Source organism: Mus caroli, chromosome 19 (genome assembly GCF_900094665.2).
Source record: "Mus caroli chromosome 19, CAROLI_EIJ_v1.1, whole genome shotgun sequence".
In the NCBI taxonomy this organism is placed as follows: Eukaryota; Metazoa; Chordata; class Mammalia; order Rodentia; family Muridae; genus Mus; species Mus caroli.
In genome coordinates, this window is record NC_034588.1 from 57282959 (window position 1) to 57300533 (window position 17575).

The 17575-nt window shown below is 41.8% G+C and overlaps 2 protein-coding genes across 4 annotated transcripts in view; both read right to left on the minus strand.

The window, feature by feature from the left end:
• The window catches only part of Sfxn4 (sideroflexin 4), a 22249-nt gene extending 11631 nt beyond the window's left edge, over positions 1–10618 (minus strand). For 2 of the 3 annotated variants that reach the window (XM_021152391.2, XM_029472600.1), the window contains exons 1-11: positions 10413–10618; positions 9148–9213; positions 8097–8171; positions 6776–6802; positions 6636–6690; positions 5260–5285; positions 3433–3486; positions 3291–3347; positions 3113–3178; positions 1590–1668; positions 274–389 (exon numbers count right to left, since the gene is read on the minus strand). In XM_021152391.2, the coding sequence (XP_021008050.1) occupies positions 274–389; positions 1590–1668; positions 3113–3178; positions 3291–3347; positions 3433–3486; positions 5260–5285; positions 6636–6690; positions 6776–6802; positions 8097–8171; positions 9148–9213; positions 10413–10451 (660 nt within the window). In that variant the 5' untranslated portion in view covers positions 10452–10618. The remainder of the gene's footprint in view (positions 1–273; positions 390–1589; positions 1669–3112; positions 3179–3290; positions 3348–3432; positions 3487–5259; positions 5286–6635; positions 6691–6775; positions 6803–8096; positions 8172–9147; positions 9214–10412) is intronic. The other variant, XM_029472601.1, reaches the window with a different exon arrangement.
• Positions 10619–13159: 2541 nt separating this feature from the next.
• Prdx3 (peroxiredoxin 3) overlaps positions 13160–17575 on the minus strand; it is a 10355-nt gene continuing 5939 nt past the window's right edge. Inside the window, exons 5-7 of the mRNA XM_021151758.2 lie at positions 16614–16717; positions 14284–14449; positions 13160–13820 (exon numbers count right to left, since the gene is read on the minus strand). Coding sequence (XP_021007417.1) covers positions 13767–13820; positions 14284–14449; positions 16614–16717 — 324 coding nt within the window. The 3' untranslated portion in view covers positions 13160–13766. The remainder of the gene's footprint in view (positions 13821–14283; positions 14450–16613; positions 16718–17575) is intronic.

Sequence of the window (17575 nt, forward strand, 5' to 3'; positions counted from 1 at the left end):
CTCACTTTGTAGACCAGGCTGGCCTCGAACTCAGAAATCCGCCTGCCTCTGCCTCCCGAGTGCTGGGATTAAAGGTGTGCGCCACCACGCCCGGCTACTACACCATCTCTTAAACACAAGAGTACAAAGCATAGTATCTTTTGCTGGCATGACAGAGAGATGTGCTCAGGAAAAGTAAAAGGCAGACAGACACTAGGTTACAAGTTCTCAAACACAAAACTCAACTCTGTTCCCAAGGATAAGCAGTAGCTATTGCCCTCCTATGCTTCAAACCTTTCTTCCAGCTTTTCTGGAATGGCCTACGACATGGCCTTCCTTATCCATCACCTCAATTCCTCGATGGTTTTCAAAACTGCGGGATGCAAAAACATTCATTCCACTGACTTGGGCTGTAGATAAAAAGAGCAAGAAGGAGAAGTTTGAGTTAAAGACAGCAAGGGAACAAAAGTGCGATGGTGCAACAGCTGCCCTTCTCCTGACTCTCAGATACTCACCTGCTATGGGCAGGACCACCCAAGCTCTTTCCTGGGGCTGCAGAGGTAGGATCAGAGCCTTTACCCACTTGGTCTCTGATCCTGACTGCAGCCTGGTAGTAGGTCCCAGAATGAGGTCCATTTTTTCTCCCTGGCTCATCTGCTTAAAAATCCCCAGGATCCTTGAAATGACTTACTTAACACTGTTCGACATGGATTGACCATATGTCTGCAACATCACTTGCTCAACTTCAACAACAATCTGCCAATTCTTCAAACTTCTTTGATCCCCAAGCTTAAACATGGAACTATAAACAGTAAACCTGTAGGCTGGGGAGCTCAAAGTACTCAGCAAATCCAACTAACTCTCTGGAGTCTCTCATTCCCCTATAGTTGGGATCTCTATACTGCCACCTGCTTATGGGGCGAGCCTGAGCAAGTTTTTAAAGCTCCTTGTACTTCAAGACTCCTTACTTGTGAAAGGGAGTATCTCCTACCCATAGGTTGACAGGATTATGTGAAATAATGAACAGGAAGTGTTTGTATAAGACAATCTTTAAAATGTAATTTGAATGGGTTGGGAATTAGCTCAGCAATGGAGTGCTTGCCTAGTACATACAAGGACTTGGGTTTGATCCTCAGCACTGCGAATGAAGATAACAATAAAAGTAATTTGTAGTTTCAAGTTTGTGTTTACTTTTTTAACAATGAAAAGTGTATCCATAGTGCTGTATCCAAGAGATGGCTCAGAAGAGAAGAGATTACTGTTCTCGAAGAGGACCCAAGTTTGACTCCCAGCATTCATGCTGGATGGCTCATAATTGCTTGTAATTCAGTGACCTTTTTCTGACCTTCATAGGAACCTGCACTCATATGCAATATCTACACATGGACACAAATTAAAAACACATAAAAATTAAAATATACATTTAAAAAAAGCATATCTACAGAGAAAATATCTCTTCTCAAACCAAAGATTCAATTTAGGTCAGGGAAACCCAGCAGGCTACAATGGTACTGTCACAGGTCACTACATGGCCAAGTTACCCCAGGTCTCTAGGATGAAGTGACCAAAAAGACCAGACCAGCTACATGCTCCCAGCCCTTCCTGCTTACCAAGAAAGACGATTGGCAAGGTTCTTTTAAGCCAAAAGTTATTCAGGGGATACTTCATTTGAAAGAGATGAGGAATTAACTGGAAAATAAGAAGGAAAAATCACTACACCAAAGAATCACCTGAACCAACACAGCACAGAGCTGACACAATCTGGTTCCCAGTGCAGGTGGGATGGCAGTCAGCACACTCACACATTCTGTCTTAATTACAACCCTGAAGTAGTCTCTGCATATTTCAGGAGTAGATGGGACAAAGAGATTATGTAACCTCTTTGCTCATGGTCTCAGAGCTAGGTTAAAGCCAGACTGGGAAAATGGGCTTGTTTGCTTCTAAAGTCTTATTTATGGATCTTTCTGTGTAGCCTAGACTGACCTTTAACTCATAATCCTACTACCTCAGGCTCCTGAGTGTTGGGATTACAGGCCTATGCACTATGCCTGACCTGAGGGTCTATAGTTGTGTTCTTTCAATTTTTCTGGGACAAAGTCTCAGAATGATGTATTTGCATCATTATATACTTTATATATTATATACATTATAACAGTTATATCTTGCCCTAGCTCTTAAATAAACTCTAAATAAACTACACATGGACACAAATTAAAAACACATAAAAATTAAAATATACATTTAAAAAAGTATATCTACAGAGAAAATATCTCTTTTCAAACCAAAGATTTAATTTAGGCCAGGGAAACCCAGCAGGCTACAATGGTACTGTCACAGGTCACTACATGGCCAAGTTACCCCCGGTCTCTAGGATGAATTAGATATAATAGCCACTGTAATATAAAAGCTACAGAAATATTATTATGCTGTTTTGCTGAGGAGATGATAAGAAAAAGCATTCATAAATGTTTGGTTAGTACCCTGAATGCAAAACTTACCATACATGTCTAGAAACTTAGACTAGCTAGCAGGTGATTACTCGGAGGATACAGGAATACACTGACTCATATTTTCTATTCATACATTCTAAATTTACACATTAGAACAGAAACAAAATTTGTAATTAGAATCAGTTTCTTTCTTCCTTCCTACCTTTCTCTTTTGTTTTGAGAAATAAAAATGATTTCTCATGTATCCTAGGTAGAATGTCAACTGGGGAACTGTCCAAATCAGATGGGCCTGTGGCCATATCTATAAGGGACTGTCTTGATTAGTGTTTCATGTGGGAGGCACAGCCCACTGTGCCATCATTATCCCTAGGCAGGTGGGCCTGGGCTCTCTAGGAAAACTAGGGGAGCATGAGCCAGGGAGCAAGCCAGATAGCAAGCAGTATCTTCCATGGTTCCTGCTGACCTTCATCAGCTGTGAGTGAGTTCCTGGGTCAGAAGTAAAGCTGTGGGGAATAGCAAGGAGTTCTGTCTTCAGGTTCCTGTTTGGAGTTCCTGCCCTGACTTCCTTCAATGATAGACTGTGACCTGAAAATGTAAGATGAAATAAACTCTTTTCTCCTCTAAGTTGCTTTTAGTCAGAGCAACAGAGATGAACTGGAACAATAGGGTACAAAAACACCTACTCCAATGAAAGTTGAAGACACAAACACCCCTGCTCCCAACAATGTTCTCTCTACTGGTCCATGACTCTAAGGAAAAAAATCAAAGAACATACATAGTAAGCAGTTGTCATGGTTTTGCTCTGCAAGGATAATTTTTTAAAAACTCAAATCCTATCTTCCTAGGGTTCAAAATGCTTACATAACTGGCATTTCCATTGGTGATGTTAAAGGCTGTGGTGTATCCATACAAGCAACCCTACAAAAAGAGAAATCACTGGATCACGTTCTGATTTCAAGCATAAAAGAACCCCGAAATCACGAAATTCAAAGTACTATACTACCTGAGTTAAAATGATGGACTTTATTCCAGTGTCTGGCATCATCAATAGAAATACCTTTGAAGAAGAAAATAGAATATGCTTATACATCTCTGGTACAGAGGCAGAGCCTTTAGAAACAAAAAATAGACCCCAGTTAATACAGGACTGTGGTCTTGAATGAAAATGGCCCCCACAAACTCATAGGGAGTAGCATAATTGGAGGTTTGGCCTTATTGGAGGAAATGTACCACTGAGGGGTGGGTTTTTAGGTTTCGAAGACTCAAGCCAGGCCCAGGAGCCCACTATCTCTTGCTGCTGCCTGCAGGTCCAGGTGCAGAACTCTCAGCTACCTCTCCAGCACCATGTCTGCCTGCATCCCACCATGATGATAATGGACGAAACATCTGAGCTGTAAGCCAGCACCAATGAAATGTTTTCCTTTATAAGAGCTGCCATGTCCTGGCAAATATTCACAGCAATAAACCCTAAGACACAGAATCAAGGCCCCCTAGGGCTGGCACAGTAGGAAGTGGACACATAGCTGGCAGCCAGGGGACAACCCCATGTTGGTGTGCAACTAGCTACTCCTGAACCAGTGGTATCTGAGAGTTTCACCAATGCTGTCTCCAAGGCCTACTGGATAGCAGAGCCACCAAAAACCTTGCCTTTGCCAGGGAAAGGTAAATGTAAGATAAGGGTAGAGGAAGCACAGACAGTATGTGATGGCCTCACACTGTGTGTGTGTGTGTCCCAGTTTCTAGTGAGGAGATGCTTGGTGGTGGACTGGGGTGAAAAAGGTACTCTAGTTTCATCAGAAATATCTTCCAGAGCACATTAGCTGAATATGAATGGGTTAAAGGCTTAGTCTCTAGCTTGGGGTGACACTGGAAGTTGTTATCTATAAAGGGATGTCTTCAGGTCACTGGGGACATGCTCTTGGAAGGGACTGTGGAACCTTACTCACTATTTCTTTTGTCTACTGGGTGCCATAAAGTAATTGGCCTTGCACCTCATTCCCCAATGTACTCCTGCTATTCTGTGCTGATTTGTCAGACTCAAAAGCAAAGGGGCCAAATGAGTGTGGAATGATGCCTTCAAACTATGAGCCCAAATAAACTTTCTGGTTTTTTTCTCTGCATTAATTTATTGTGAGTATCAGAAAGATCAGAAGACATCTTGCAGGAGTTAGCTTTCTCATTCCATTAAGTGGGTCTTGGGGACAAAAACAGGGTTGTGAGGGCTTAGCCTGCTGAGCCATCTCATTAGCCCTAATGTTCCTTTTCTTAAAGAATTAGTTTTATTATTTTTGATTATATGTATGTAATTACATATAATTAATGTGGTACCATGTATACATGAGTTCAGGTACCCACAGCGGCCAGAGGCTGGCTTCAGATACCCATGGGACTAGAATTACATACAGTTGTGAACTGCCCAAGCCAGAAGAGCTTTTATCTACTGAGCATTCTCTCCAGGTCCAACCCTCCTTTAAAAATTTTTATTTTTATTATCTGTGTGGGTGTATGAAAGTTTGTTTTTATACACTGATTATCTCATATATTTGTTAAAGTAACAGAAAGGTGATTAACACAGAAAGTAATGGACACTTCCATTAAGGTTGTGGCCAGAAGTATTTCCCAACTCATTGACCTACAATGCCATATGTATGGTAGATGTTCAAAGAAAGGATGACTCTGTGGCATGGACTTTTGGGAAGTCCAAAGCCTGACTGAGTTAAGTGGAATAGGGATGTGCATATAGAAAAGTTAGACAAAAATCACAGGAGGACCTATAATTATCTATTAGAGATCCAGAGCTGGAGGGATACACATGCAGTCAGGAACTCACCATGGGTGCTGTCACAGGCAGGAAAGCTGTAGGGAAGAACAGTGTGTTTATGATCATGGTTACCTAGGCAGACAAGTCCTGAAGGGGTAACATCCTTTGAGAACTTTCTGCAGCCCCCTAAGGACTCAAACGTGGGGGACATTGTCTTTTTCTTAATAAAAATAACATCTATAGGGATAGGGAAATGGCTCATTCAAGTAAAGTGCTTGTGCCATAAACATAACAAACTGGGTTCAGATCTTCAGTGCCCACATAAAAAGCCAACTATAGTCTATACAGGCAGAGAAAGATGGATCTCTGGAGCTTACTGTTATTAGCTTAGCCAAATCTATAAGCTCCTGATTTAGTGAGAAGCCCTATATTAACTTTTTTTAAATGGTAAAGAATAATAAAGGAAGACATCAAGTATCATCCTCTGGCTTCGCGTGCACGCGCATGCACACACACAGCTGAGTGCATATTGCAGAAAATTTAAGACCAGAGCACAGAAAGACCTACCCATAAAGACACCTGCTAGCTTTTCCAGACCTCTACCTGATGGTAAGTGGTTATGACTCTTGTTCATCTTTCTAGATTAAAAAAAATTTTTTGAGACAGGGTCTCATGTAGTCTAGGAGACTTCAAACTCCCTATGTAGCTGAGAATAGGTTTAAGCTCCTAATCTTCCTGTGTCCCCTCCCAAATGCTAAGATTACAGAATTGTACCATGACATGCCAATTTATGCAATGTGGCACTAGGAATCAAACCCAAGGCTTTGTGCATGTTAGGGAGGCACTCTATCAACTGAAATACATCCCTGTGTGTGTGTGTGTGTGTGTGTGTGTGTGTGTGCATGTAAGTGGGTGGGTACATGTGAATGTGTATGGATGTACATGTGGATGTCAAAAGACAAATTGAGTGTTTTCTTCAATAACTCTCTACCTTTTTTGTTTAAGATAAAGTTGTACTATATTGCCCTGGCTGGTCTGGAACTTGCTATGAAGATTAAGCTGGCTTTGAATTCACAGAGATACACCTGTCTTAGCTCCCCTTGTTTTGGGGATTAAAGGTGTGTGCTACTATTCCTAGCTCTACCTGATTTCTGAATCTGGAGCTCATCAAGTCTGAGTCCCAGGGATCCTCCAGTCTCCACTTTCCAAGTGCTGGGGTTACATGCCTAGCTTTCTACAAGGGTGCTGGAAATCTGAACTCAGGCACTCATGCTTACACAAAAGGTACTTGACTAAGCCACTTCCCAGACCCTCACAAGTATTCGTTTAAAGCTATGGCTTCCAGAATTTCCATCAGCAATCCCTGTAAAGGAAAATAAAGTAGACAGTTTTCTGCTGTATGCCACACCTTCGCCACCTACTCCTGAACAAGAGAACCAGCTCACCTGCAGGTCGAAAAAGATGGGGGATCAACTTGCTGCTATCAGGGTGCACAGTTGACTTCAAAGGGACAGAAGAAGAGGTTAGCTGGATGATGGATTTTATTATTTAGAAAACCAACAACTATAAAGGAGTCAAAACTTACAAGACTCTTATTCCATGCGTCTTTAATCTAAAGAGAGATAACAAGAAGCATCATGTTTTAAAGGTGGTTCAACAGCAAACAGAATCTCTTGACCAGCCTTAATTCCTGTGTCACATTTATACTATCACTCAGATGGGCAGGCTAGTGTAAAGAGACTAGTAAGTCAAAACTAATGTACCAGATGAATCAAATAAGTAAAAAAATAAGCTAACAACAAGCCAAGTTTTGAGCTTTATGAAGAAACTGCCAAGAACATTAGGAAGTCCCAGCACCATGGAAAGGATTGTCATCTAACAGCCCTTCAGTGGGTCTAGAATAGTCCCCTAGTAGAGATGGCATGCAAAGACTTTCCAATGCCATCAGCCCCACCACTTGTCACAAAGCCACCTGTCCATCCAGAGGCTTCAGCAAGTTCTTAGAAAAACAAAGCTAATGTGAGCTTTCCACGGTTTGTTTTGTTTGAATTTCAAGACAGAGTTTCTCTGTGTAGCCCTGGCTGTTCTGGAACCAGATCTGTAGATCAGGCTTGTCTAGAATTCAGATCTGCCTGCCTTGGCTTGCCAAGTGCTGAGAATAAAGGTGTGTGTCACCACTGCCCAACTTCCCATGGGATGTCTTGAGGGACTAATATTTACGAATTTGAGAAACCCTTTATGTAGCAAGATAGGTAAAAAATACTTGGTCTGAGCTCACTGGCGGGAATACAACCCCATAGCAGGAACAGCAGGGCCACCTCTATGCTGGGGGACATGCAACTGCAAAAGCATCTCCTGCAGGAGGACCAAATTGAGGACTGTCTGAGAGAGCAAGGATTGCTGGTGCAAGCAGTGCCAGCCAGACGGGAATTGCTGTTTAGAACAGATACTTGGGACCAATGGGGGCTTGGGTGGAGGGTATTAAAGGGGCTTGCAGCAGTGCTCAGATGAGCTTGCTCCAGCGTTTCTCACCTGCTCCAGGAGTCTGTGTTGTTGACTCTGTGCCAACTCACCCCCAACCCTCAAGAGCAGGTAGGGTGGGGCAGAGAGCTGTCCAGCAACACAACCCTGCATTAGAATACTGCCTACAATGGAACATGGACTCTGAGTTTGCTATGGGGCTCCAGGAATTGACCATATACGAAGAATTAACACTAGTAAGGAGGAACACTGCTCTGCTGTGTTATGAGGTAGAATTCTAATGACACATTTTTGAAAAGTGATTCCCCTGGGCAATATGTACAATGACAGATTTAGTTACCAAACACTACTTCATTTCACTCTGAACAAGGTAAAACCATGTTGAACCATACACATCTGTGCACATATGAGCACATGAGACATACCACTTGGTTATCCAGGTAGTGTTTGGGTGCATCTTCAGTGGTAAACAACAACTGTCGTGATTTTTCTATGCTTCCCTGTAATTAGACATCAAGAAATCAGGCAACAATCTCAACATAGTCTGTGTTTATTCTCATCTTTAAAACACAGCCATCAGCACACAGCACTTCAGTTCCACACTTGATTTCAAGATGTGTCCCTGCGTTTCAATATAATAATAATTCTGTGTGTTGTTCAGAATTAGACCTTCTGGCTTCCTAGACAGCTCCAGCAGCCCCCACTGAAGCCTCCATCTCTCTGGTTTCTGGATGTCAACTGCCTTCCTAACCAGAGGCCTGGCAATCCCTAACCTCTCACCCACTTCCATGGCTAGCTGGTTCAGTGTTGTTCCTTACCTCTTTTTTTTTTTTTAATTTTTAGGAAAATACATAAAACACAAAGAGTAATTATACAATAAAACACCTTACCCAGAATTAACAACAGACCACTTGGCACACAAACCTCATCACTTGGCTCTGTAGGAACAGCACCAGCTTATGAGACCCTGCAAATATGCCTGGACCCCCTAGACTAGAAACTGAGGGAGGGTCCACTCCCGAGCCTTGGCCTCTACTTACATCTCCTTTTCCTGACTCCTTTTCTTCAAGACACTCCATCCAGAGAGTCTCCTAACTCTTAACCTTGGTTAAGAAAGGGACTAGCTCTGTCATAGTCTTGTTGGATGGATTTTGTTTGAAACAACTCATTACGTAACCCAAATGGCTCGAATTCACAATCCTCCCTTAGCTTCTATGGCAAGCAACTGACTCCTGGCTGGAAGACTGGTCTGGATTAACTTGGAATCAGCAGCATCCAGCCCAGGTATGGTATCCTCTGCTCAACAGACTTATGTTTGACTTATCATTCTTCCAACCCAAAAACCTCACTCAAAAAGTACAAAATATAATATTCTACACACATGTATATATACACACACACATATATATATTTCAAATTTCAAATTTCAAAATAAAGCATGAAATTCACTATTTCTTAAAACAAAACCATACTTACAATTGAAATAAACATGTTTACAGGATCTAATAAATCCATCCACTGACAAAATCTTCGAAAAAAGGCCTAAAGATGGTGAGAAAGAGACACACCAGAGAGAAGTTAAAAGAAATAAGACTTAACAAGGTAGTCACAGTTCACTTTGGTGGGGGCATACTTACTAAAGAACAGTAAGTAGTCTGACAAAATGTATCTCCTCTAATCACTTGGGATAGAGTTTCATTTCAGAATTAAAAGCTAGAATTTGGGATTCAGATTTTCTCTTCATATCCCCATATGACCTCAAGGTAATGACCTAGAAACACCTGACTGTTGTCTGGCTTTCTCTGCTACTATAAGGCTTACCTATAGCAATAAGGCAGGCAGCCCAACAAGGGGCTCTGCTAGGGTTACAGTTCAGCTCACATGTGAAGGAGGTGTGTTTTGCTCCAACAAGCTGCCCGTTTTCGAAACAGCTCCAGCCTTAAGTTCTGGATCTCCACGAACAGGGCTAAGCTTAGTTTAAGGTCAAGGCCTCTAACAGAGTATTTAGAGCCTTGAGGCTCCATGAGGATATGCAAGAAGTGAAATTGGGCCAGACTGCCTGCACAGGTTACACACTGGATTTCAAAGTCTTTGTACCAAAAAAAAAAAAAAGGTAGAATCGTAGAATCTATTTTTTTTATTACATGTTGAAATGTTATTTGGCATTGCTTGGACTAATTATGTTATTAAGATTGATAGTTGTGCCGGGCAGTGGTGTCGCACGCATTACCCAGCACTTGTGAGGCAGAGGCCAGCCTGGTCTACAGAGTGAGTTCCAGGACAGCCATGGCTACTCAGAGAAACCCTGTCTCGAAAAAACCAAAACCAAAAACAACAAAAAAAGATTAATAGTTGTTTCTTTTAAAACTTTAATATGATTACTAGAAGCACTACCCAACAGTGACTTCTCAGTCTCTAACCTGCTTAAAGGAGGGTGTACGTGTGGTCTTAATCCGAATGGCTGATTTAAGCAAACCTAGGAACCCGGGCAAGGGCAGTCCCACTGAGGACTGGAACTCCTTTGTGAGGCCCTACATCTGATGAGAGTGACTTTGTGGCCTTCTCCAACCCTGCCTAGGACCTAAGTAAGAGATGCAAGAGCGGGGACCACTGAAGAACTTGGGGTTGTTTTCCCTCCGCACTACAGGATCTGAGAGGAAAGTCATGATGACGCAGGGCAGCCTGTCAAGGTCTTGCTGGTCAGGCCAGCCTCCCGCCCCCAACACCCAGCCCCGGAGTACTTGGCGTTCGGAAATCCAGAACTGCAGGTTGGGTTCCATTTGGACAGCAGCGCCACTACGCCCTTGGCAACGCCAGCAAGCGCCTCCTCCTCTTCCCTGAACAAACCCGAGAGTGATGCAGGCCCCGTTTGCTTTGCAGCGCAAGGGGTGGAGCCTATCAGCGTGTCCCGCCCCAGAACCCGAACGTTCCCCTGCTATAGGCCAAGTCCTTCTACTTCCTTTCCTCAATTTAAAAGAATCCGAAGGTTCCGGGTACAGAGGCGTTCACTCCCACTTCCAGTCTCCACTTGTGGCGGAGACACTGTAAGAAAGAAGACTTTGTAACTGATGCAAGAGATTCTCAACCGACACGCCTGCCCTTATCAGGCACACATTACCCCTGAAACCTGTTGTATACAAAGTCAAGTGTACAGGAGTTGGGTCAAGCCAGAGCCAGCTACATAATTTTTGTGCTGCAGTGAAAAATAAAATTATCATGCCATTTATTAAAAAGTATTGAGAGTTCCAAAAGTGTATATTATTGAAGCAAGTGTGGAAAAGTTGGATCTGAGTAGAGTGTACCAAACCCTCAGCCAGACCGGTTAGGTTTTAACCGGTTTCTTTCTAGCATTGGTCTGTGATGAAAACTGAAAGGAGTGCAGAAACTCATTTTGTTGATGAAAATTTCAGAACTGTGGAGACTAGAAAATTGTGGCCTAAAGGCGAATTACCTTGACTAAGTTCTGGCCCTCCAGAGCAGCCATTCCTTGTCCACCTCTGAGTCAGAACTAACTTCTCATGACAACAGATAAAACCTTTTAAAATTTATTGGTGATTTGGCAGGCGACTAGCTTCTACCAAATCAAAAGTTAAGGATGGCATCAAATAGCATCTTGACCTTATGTGAAAGCTTCCTGCATAATGATGTACCTCTGCCTCTCTGATGTACCCACCAATGTATTTTAAAGCTTTCCTTGATTTATGACTTTCTCTGTACTGTAAAACTATAACAAACTTTGTGAATGGCTTTCACATGGGAACGTAAGATTTGGAGTAACCTAAACCTGTGTTCCCAGGCTCTGATGACTTAAAATAGCTCCAGAATAAACTCTTATTTTCTTTAAGATAAGAGAGTTTTTTGGTTTTGTTTTGTTTTGCATCAACTGGTCAAATCCACTTTGGTTAAAAGCCAAATCAACTAGAGTCAGATAGGCCTTTCCTGCCTTCTCTCAGTGTCAGGATAGATGGGACCTGAATGTGTGCCTAGAGTATGTGTGGTGTTCAGCAGGACTCCAGAGTGAAGAACTGGAGCCCCTGCACAACACTTATAGTTAAATGATTCTGGTCATGTCAGTATCTCCATCTGGAAAAAGGGCTAGTAATTGTACTAATCTTAGGAGCTTGTTGAAGATTGAAGGAAATGACTGAGCCAGGCTGAACCCATTGGAGGTGGCCAGTAGTAGCCATGACCACCACCTAGAAGTTATCAATCCTTGCCTTTCTTGCCCAGGAATTCAGATCTGCCAGTTTATCTGTCTCTTCTCTTCAGTCACTTAGTTGACCTGACTCACTTTGCTATAGCCTTCAGCAGTTCTCTCCACAGATAGGTAAAAGGACCCCTCCTCAGTAGTCCCATTATGCCAAGATATGTACTTGTGGTATCATTATGGACTTTAGCACACTGCACTGTCTGATTGGCTCTACCCTTCAGTGAGTCACAGATCCAGTCCATCTGGCTCTCTGTGCTTTACCACTTTGGAAGTCCTACAGTCAAAAGAACCAGAATGATCTTTAGGGTAAGTTACTGTCACTCTTTTTTCTTTTTGAGGGAATATAGAAAGTAGTTGAGGCAAGGTCTCATCTCATACTGTAGCCCAGGCTGGGTTTGATCTTCCTGGATACATACATGCATGAGCTGCAATGTCCATCACAGATATTCCCCATCACATTTAGAATCCACTCCTTAGCTTACTTGAGGGACTTTGGGTCCCTAACTGCCATTTTCCTTTATGCTCTAGTGGCATGACCTCCTTCATGTTTCCTGCCTAGAAGCCCCTTACTTCCTGCGATGGCTTGAATGAGAATAGATCCCATATGCTCATATATTTGAATGCGTGGTCCTAAGTTGGTGGAACTGTTTGGAAGGATCAGGAGGTGTGGCCTTATCAGAGGCCCCAGGGATGGGATTGGAATTTTCTAAAACCCACACCATTCCCACTTGGGTGTCTTATCTCATGCCTGTGGATCAGATATAAGCTCTCAGCTCTGTTCCAGGGCCATTCTTGCCAGCTGCCAAGCAGGTGATGAACTAATCTGGAACCATGAGCTTCAACTTAAATTCTTTTTTCTAGCCTTGGGTGCTGGTGATACACAATAGATCGAATTACTCTCATTTTACATATGCAAAAATAGACCCAGTCTCTTTTCCCTCAGGACTTCCCTGAAAAACCTACTCAGAACACTGCTCCAACCCGGCAAGTACCTGATTTCTGTTTATTGGGCTTTTCTTCTAGAATCAAGTGCATAAACACAAAGGTTTATTTTTCTTCACTCCAATGCCTCCAAAGGCCAACCTGGCATATGTTTTTCATTGCTACCAAAATAATGAATGAAAGTAGTTATCAGTCTTGCCTACTAAGTTTCAGTTTCCTGAGAGTGGAGCCAGCCCTGTGTCAAATGCCCAATAAACAAATATTTGAGCTAACTTATCAAATATTGAGCTAACTTATCAAAGGAGGAACGGTGCCCCAGAATAAGTAAAAAACGCAAATATTTTAATGTTTATTTTTATTCTATATATCCAGCTCTTGAAGAAAATGACTTATGGATTAGACATAGTCCTTCATGATTATACCTCATCAATACCTCAGAACACACAAGAACACTGTGAGTTAATGACTACAATTAAAAAAAAAAAAAAAAAAAGGGAAATTCAGCATAATTCACAAAAATTCAAGAGGAAATTTTAGGACCTTGATCAGAAGCTTCCATTAAGTGCTGGTGCTATGTGCTACTTCATTTCACCAAGTACTAGCGCTACGTGCTACTACTTCACTGTAGACCAAGGTTCAGGGCAGGCTAAGGGAAAGAATGCTTACCCTCTAAGGATATGATCCAAGAAATGGGGGCCAAGCACTCGGGGAGAATTGGTTAGCCATCAAGAAGTCCCTAGTAAGGGCAGCTATGGAAGCAGCTAGCCACCTTTGGAGAGCCTGAACCTGTCTTAAAATTACAAAGCCTGTGGAGCAGTACTTATAAACATAAGCATAATGAGGTTTTGCCATTCTATAAATAATCTTCAAGGCATTGGAAGGATTCCAGCTGGGGCTCTTTTTTGGCCTGAAAATCTTCAGGTAATTGCAGACATAGGATGGCCTACTGATGGACCTTCTCAAAGTACTCTTTGGAAGCTGTTGGACTTGGCTTGATCTGAAAATTAAAAATAAATAAATAAATAAATAAATAAAAATAAATCTTTTAGGAGGAACTTCATAATAGTAGTCTCAAAGGTGAGCTCAAAGATTCTAGTTTTTTGTTTGTTTGTTTTATTTTTTAAGACAGGGTATCTTTGTGTAATAGCCCTGGCTGTCCTGAAACTTACTTTGTAGACCAGGCTAGACTCAAACTCAAAAATGATTCACTGCCTCTTCCTCTAGATAAAAGGTGTGTGCTACCATATCTGGCCCAAGCTCCCAGTCTTAAACTAAAATTTCCTCATTTTTGAAGATTAGCCTATTTTGTTCAAAACATATAGATAAAAATTAACTACCAGCCTCAGTAGAAACTGTCCATCTAAGTGTAACCAACCCACACTCAGCCAGCACCTCTTGGTAGATTACCCTTGAGCAAAGACCTGGAGTTGGGGTGTGGTGCTCTAAGGAAAACAACATACCGTAGGGGACTCTGGTGTCCAGTTGGCTGGGCAGACTTCTCCATGGGTCTCCACAAACTGGAACGCCTTTACCAAACGGAGTGTTTCTTCCACACTGCGGCCCACCGGAAGGTCGTTGACACTCAGGTGCTTGACGACACCATTAGGGTCAATAATGAAGAGACCTCTGCACAGAATTTATCCTCATTAACAGGACTAGCGTCAACAACTCATTTCTTTCCTTTTATGTCTTTATTCTCCTATTAGTAAATTCATCAAGTTGTCAAAGGCTTTAAAATGGGAGTTTTAGGGATTGAAGAGACTACTTAGCAATTAATAGTTTGTACTGTGTCTATCCAGAGGACCTGAGTTCAGTTCATAGAACCCATTGGAAGGGAACCCACTCAACTGCCTGTAACTCCTGCTCCAAGGGATCTGACATCCTTTTATAGCCTCCAAGGGCGAGTACTCGAATGTACATAATTTTATAGAGTTACACACACATAATTAAAAATAAATCTTAGAAAAAGAAAAACCAACCTGAAATTAACATTATAAAAAACTTTATCAACTTTTAGTAATGACAGATGCTCTAATACAAGGTCACCATGGAAAGCATACATTATGGGGAACATTGAAAAATTTATGTTATCCCAATTACATTATCCCAATGTGATATATGATACCTAAAAAGAATGAACTAGAGACAGTAAAGATTTTTACACAGTGATCTAGTATACATTCTTTGGACTTCTATATCAGACTCTGGTAATGTGATCACATATATGTAAAAAGGAGAGATTGAAGTTGCATCCAATAAATATTTAAAACTTCCTTTAAAAAATATTTCTATTTATGTGTGTTTGTTGCGTATGCATGCATGCAAATACCCAGAGTCCAGAAGAAGGTGCTGGACTCTCTGGAGCTAGAGTTACAGGTGGCTGTAAAATCAAACTCTAGGGGCTGGTGAGATGGCTCAGCGGTTAAGAGCACTGACTGTTCTTCTGAAGGTCCTGAGTTCAAATCCCAGCAACCACATGGTGGCTCACAACCATCCGTAATGAGATCTGATGCCTTCTTCTGGAGTGTATGAAGACAGCTACAGTGTACTTACATGTAATAAATAAATAAATAAATCTTAAAAAAAAAAAAATCAAACTCTAATCCTCTGTAACACCAGTGAGCACTCATAACTGCTGAGTCATCTTTATAGCACCTCACAATCCCTTTTGGTTTTTCCTTTGAGACACGGTCTTTCTACATAGTCCTAGCACTACTACATAGACCAAGCTGGCCTAGAACTCATAAATCTACCTCTCCCATCCAGTGTATACGGTACTGGAGACTGAACCCAAGGCTTCTTGCATGCTAGGTAAAAGCTGTGAGCATACTCTGTCCTGTTTTCCAATTGTGTGTGTGTGTGTGTGTGTGTGTGTTTTTAAAAAGATTTATTTATTAGTATACATAAGTACACTGTAGCTATCTTCAAACACACCATAAGAGGGCATCAGATCTCATTGTGGGTGGTTGTGAGCCACCATGTGGTTGCTGGGATTTGAACTCATGACCTTCGGAAGAGCAGTCAGTGCTCTCACCTGCTGAGCCATCTCACCAGCCTATCTTTTCCAATTGTTAAAGCAGCTGTTGAAATGAAAACTAAATTCTCAAATATAAAAATGAAGAGGAAGAGGAGGAGGAGGAAGACCAGGGAGGAGGGAGAAAAGATGGAAAGAGAACAAGATGACTTAAGGTAAGAATCACGAAAGCATGCCATTAGGGCTGGCCAACTGGAGTTATGAGATGTCCAGATGGAACATGGAAGATACAACGAAGGGTTATTGATGGGGAAGTAATTTCTAATGGCTTAGAGGGTAAATATCTGCCCAGGTCTAGTGCTATAAAGGGCTTATTAAAAATATAAAGGTTGTGTGTCTTTTATCTGGGAACTGAATGATCAAGACAGTATAGAAACCCTGAATCGAGAGTAAATAATTACTACAAGTTCCTGGAGTACAGACCAGCTGAGACATCCAGCATCATGGACCAAACAACTACAGTATTCTTGGACCTATCATTAGTAGACAGCCATTGTTAAGACTAGTTGGACCACAGCCTATAAGCTATTCTAATAAATCTATGTATATAAATACCACACACACACACACACACACACACACACACACACACACACCGTCTCAAAAATCAAAACTATCAACAAAGATCCAAACCTATACTTCTTCCAGAGTTTTACCAAAACTGACAAATGCTTTACTAGAGTCTTTATAAATCTTTAAGAAACAAGATGACACTAAAATATGCAAAGCCATCCCATCTCTAAGAACAGCTCTTACCTGAGTGCAATGCCAGCACTTTCCAACAGCACACCGTAGTCTCGAGATATCTGCTTAGTTATATCCGACAACAGCGTGATGTTCATGTGGCCCAAACCACCATTCTAATAAAAAGGCAAACAGGACTGTTTTTCTCGGGTGGTCCAACAGGGTCTGAACCATGTACCAATGTTTAAAACCAACAAGTAACAATAAATGCACACAAGGAAATTATGTTTAACTTAATTTCCTCTTACTTTATTTTACGTGTTTGAGTGTTTTACCTGCATGTAAGTGCACCATAAACATGCAGTGTTTAAGAAGACTGGGAAACAGTATGTGATCCACTGAAACTGGAGTTAAAGACAGTTGTAAGCTGCTATGTAGATGTTGGTAATTAAGCCTGGGTCCTCTTAAAAAATAGCAGTGTTGGGCTGGTGAGATGGCTCAGTGGGTAAGAGCACTGACTCCTCTTCCGAAGGTCCTGAATTCAAATCCCATCAACCACATGGTGGCTCACAACCATCCGTAGTGAGATATGACGCCTTCTTCTGGTGTGTCTGAAGACAGCTACAATGTACTTACGTATAATAATAAATAAAATCTTAAAAAAAATAGCAGTGTTCTTAACTGATGAGTCATCTTTCCAGTATATATTATCTTGTATTAGTTGTTGTGTGCATGTTTGTGTTTGTGTGTGTGTGCTTATGCACACTCAAATGAGGCAGTGTACATGTATGGATGTGAGAGGACAACTCTATGGAGTTCTTTCCATTCTATGTGGGCTCCAGTGACAGACTCAGGTTGTCAGGTTTGCCCAGCAAGTACTTTTACTGTTGACTAACTTCAATGGCCCATCTCCATCATTTTAAAGATGAGGAAACTAAAGCTCAAAAGGCTAGCTGGACGGTGGTGGCGCATGCCTTTAATCCCAGCACTTGGGAGGCAGAGGCAGGCGGATTTCTGAGGTCGAGGCCAGCCTG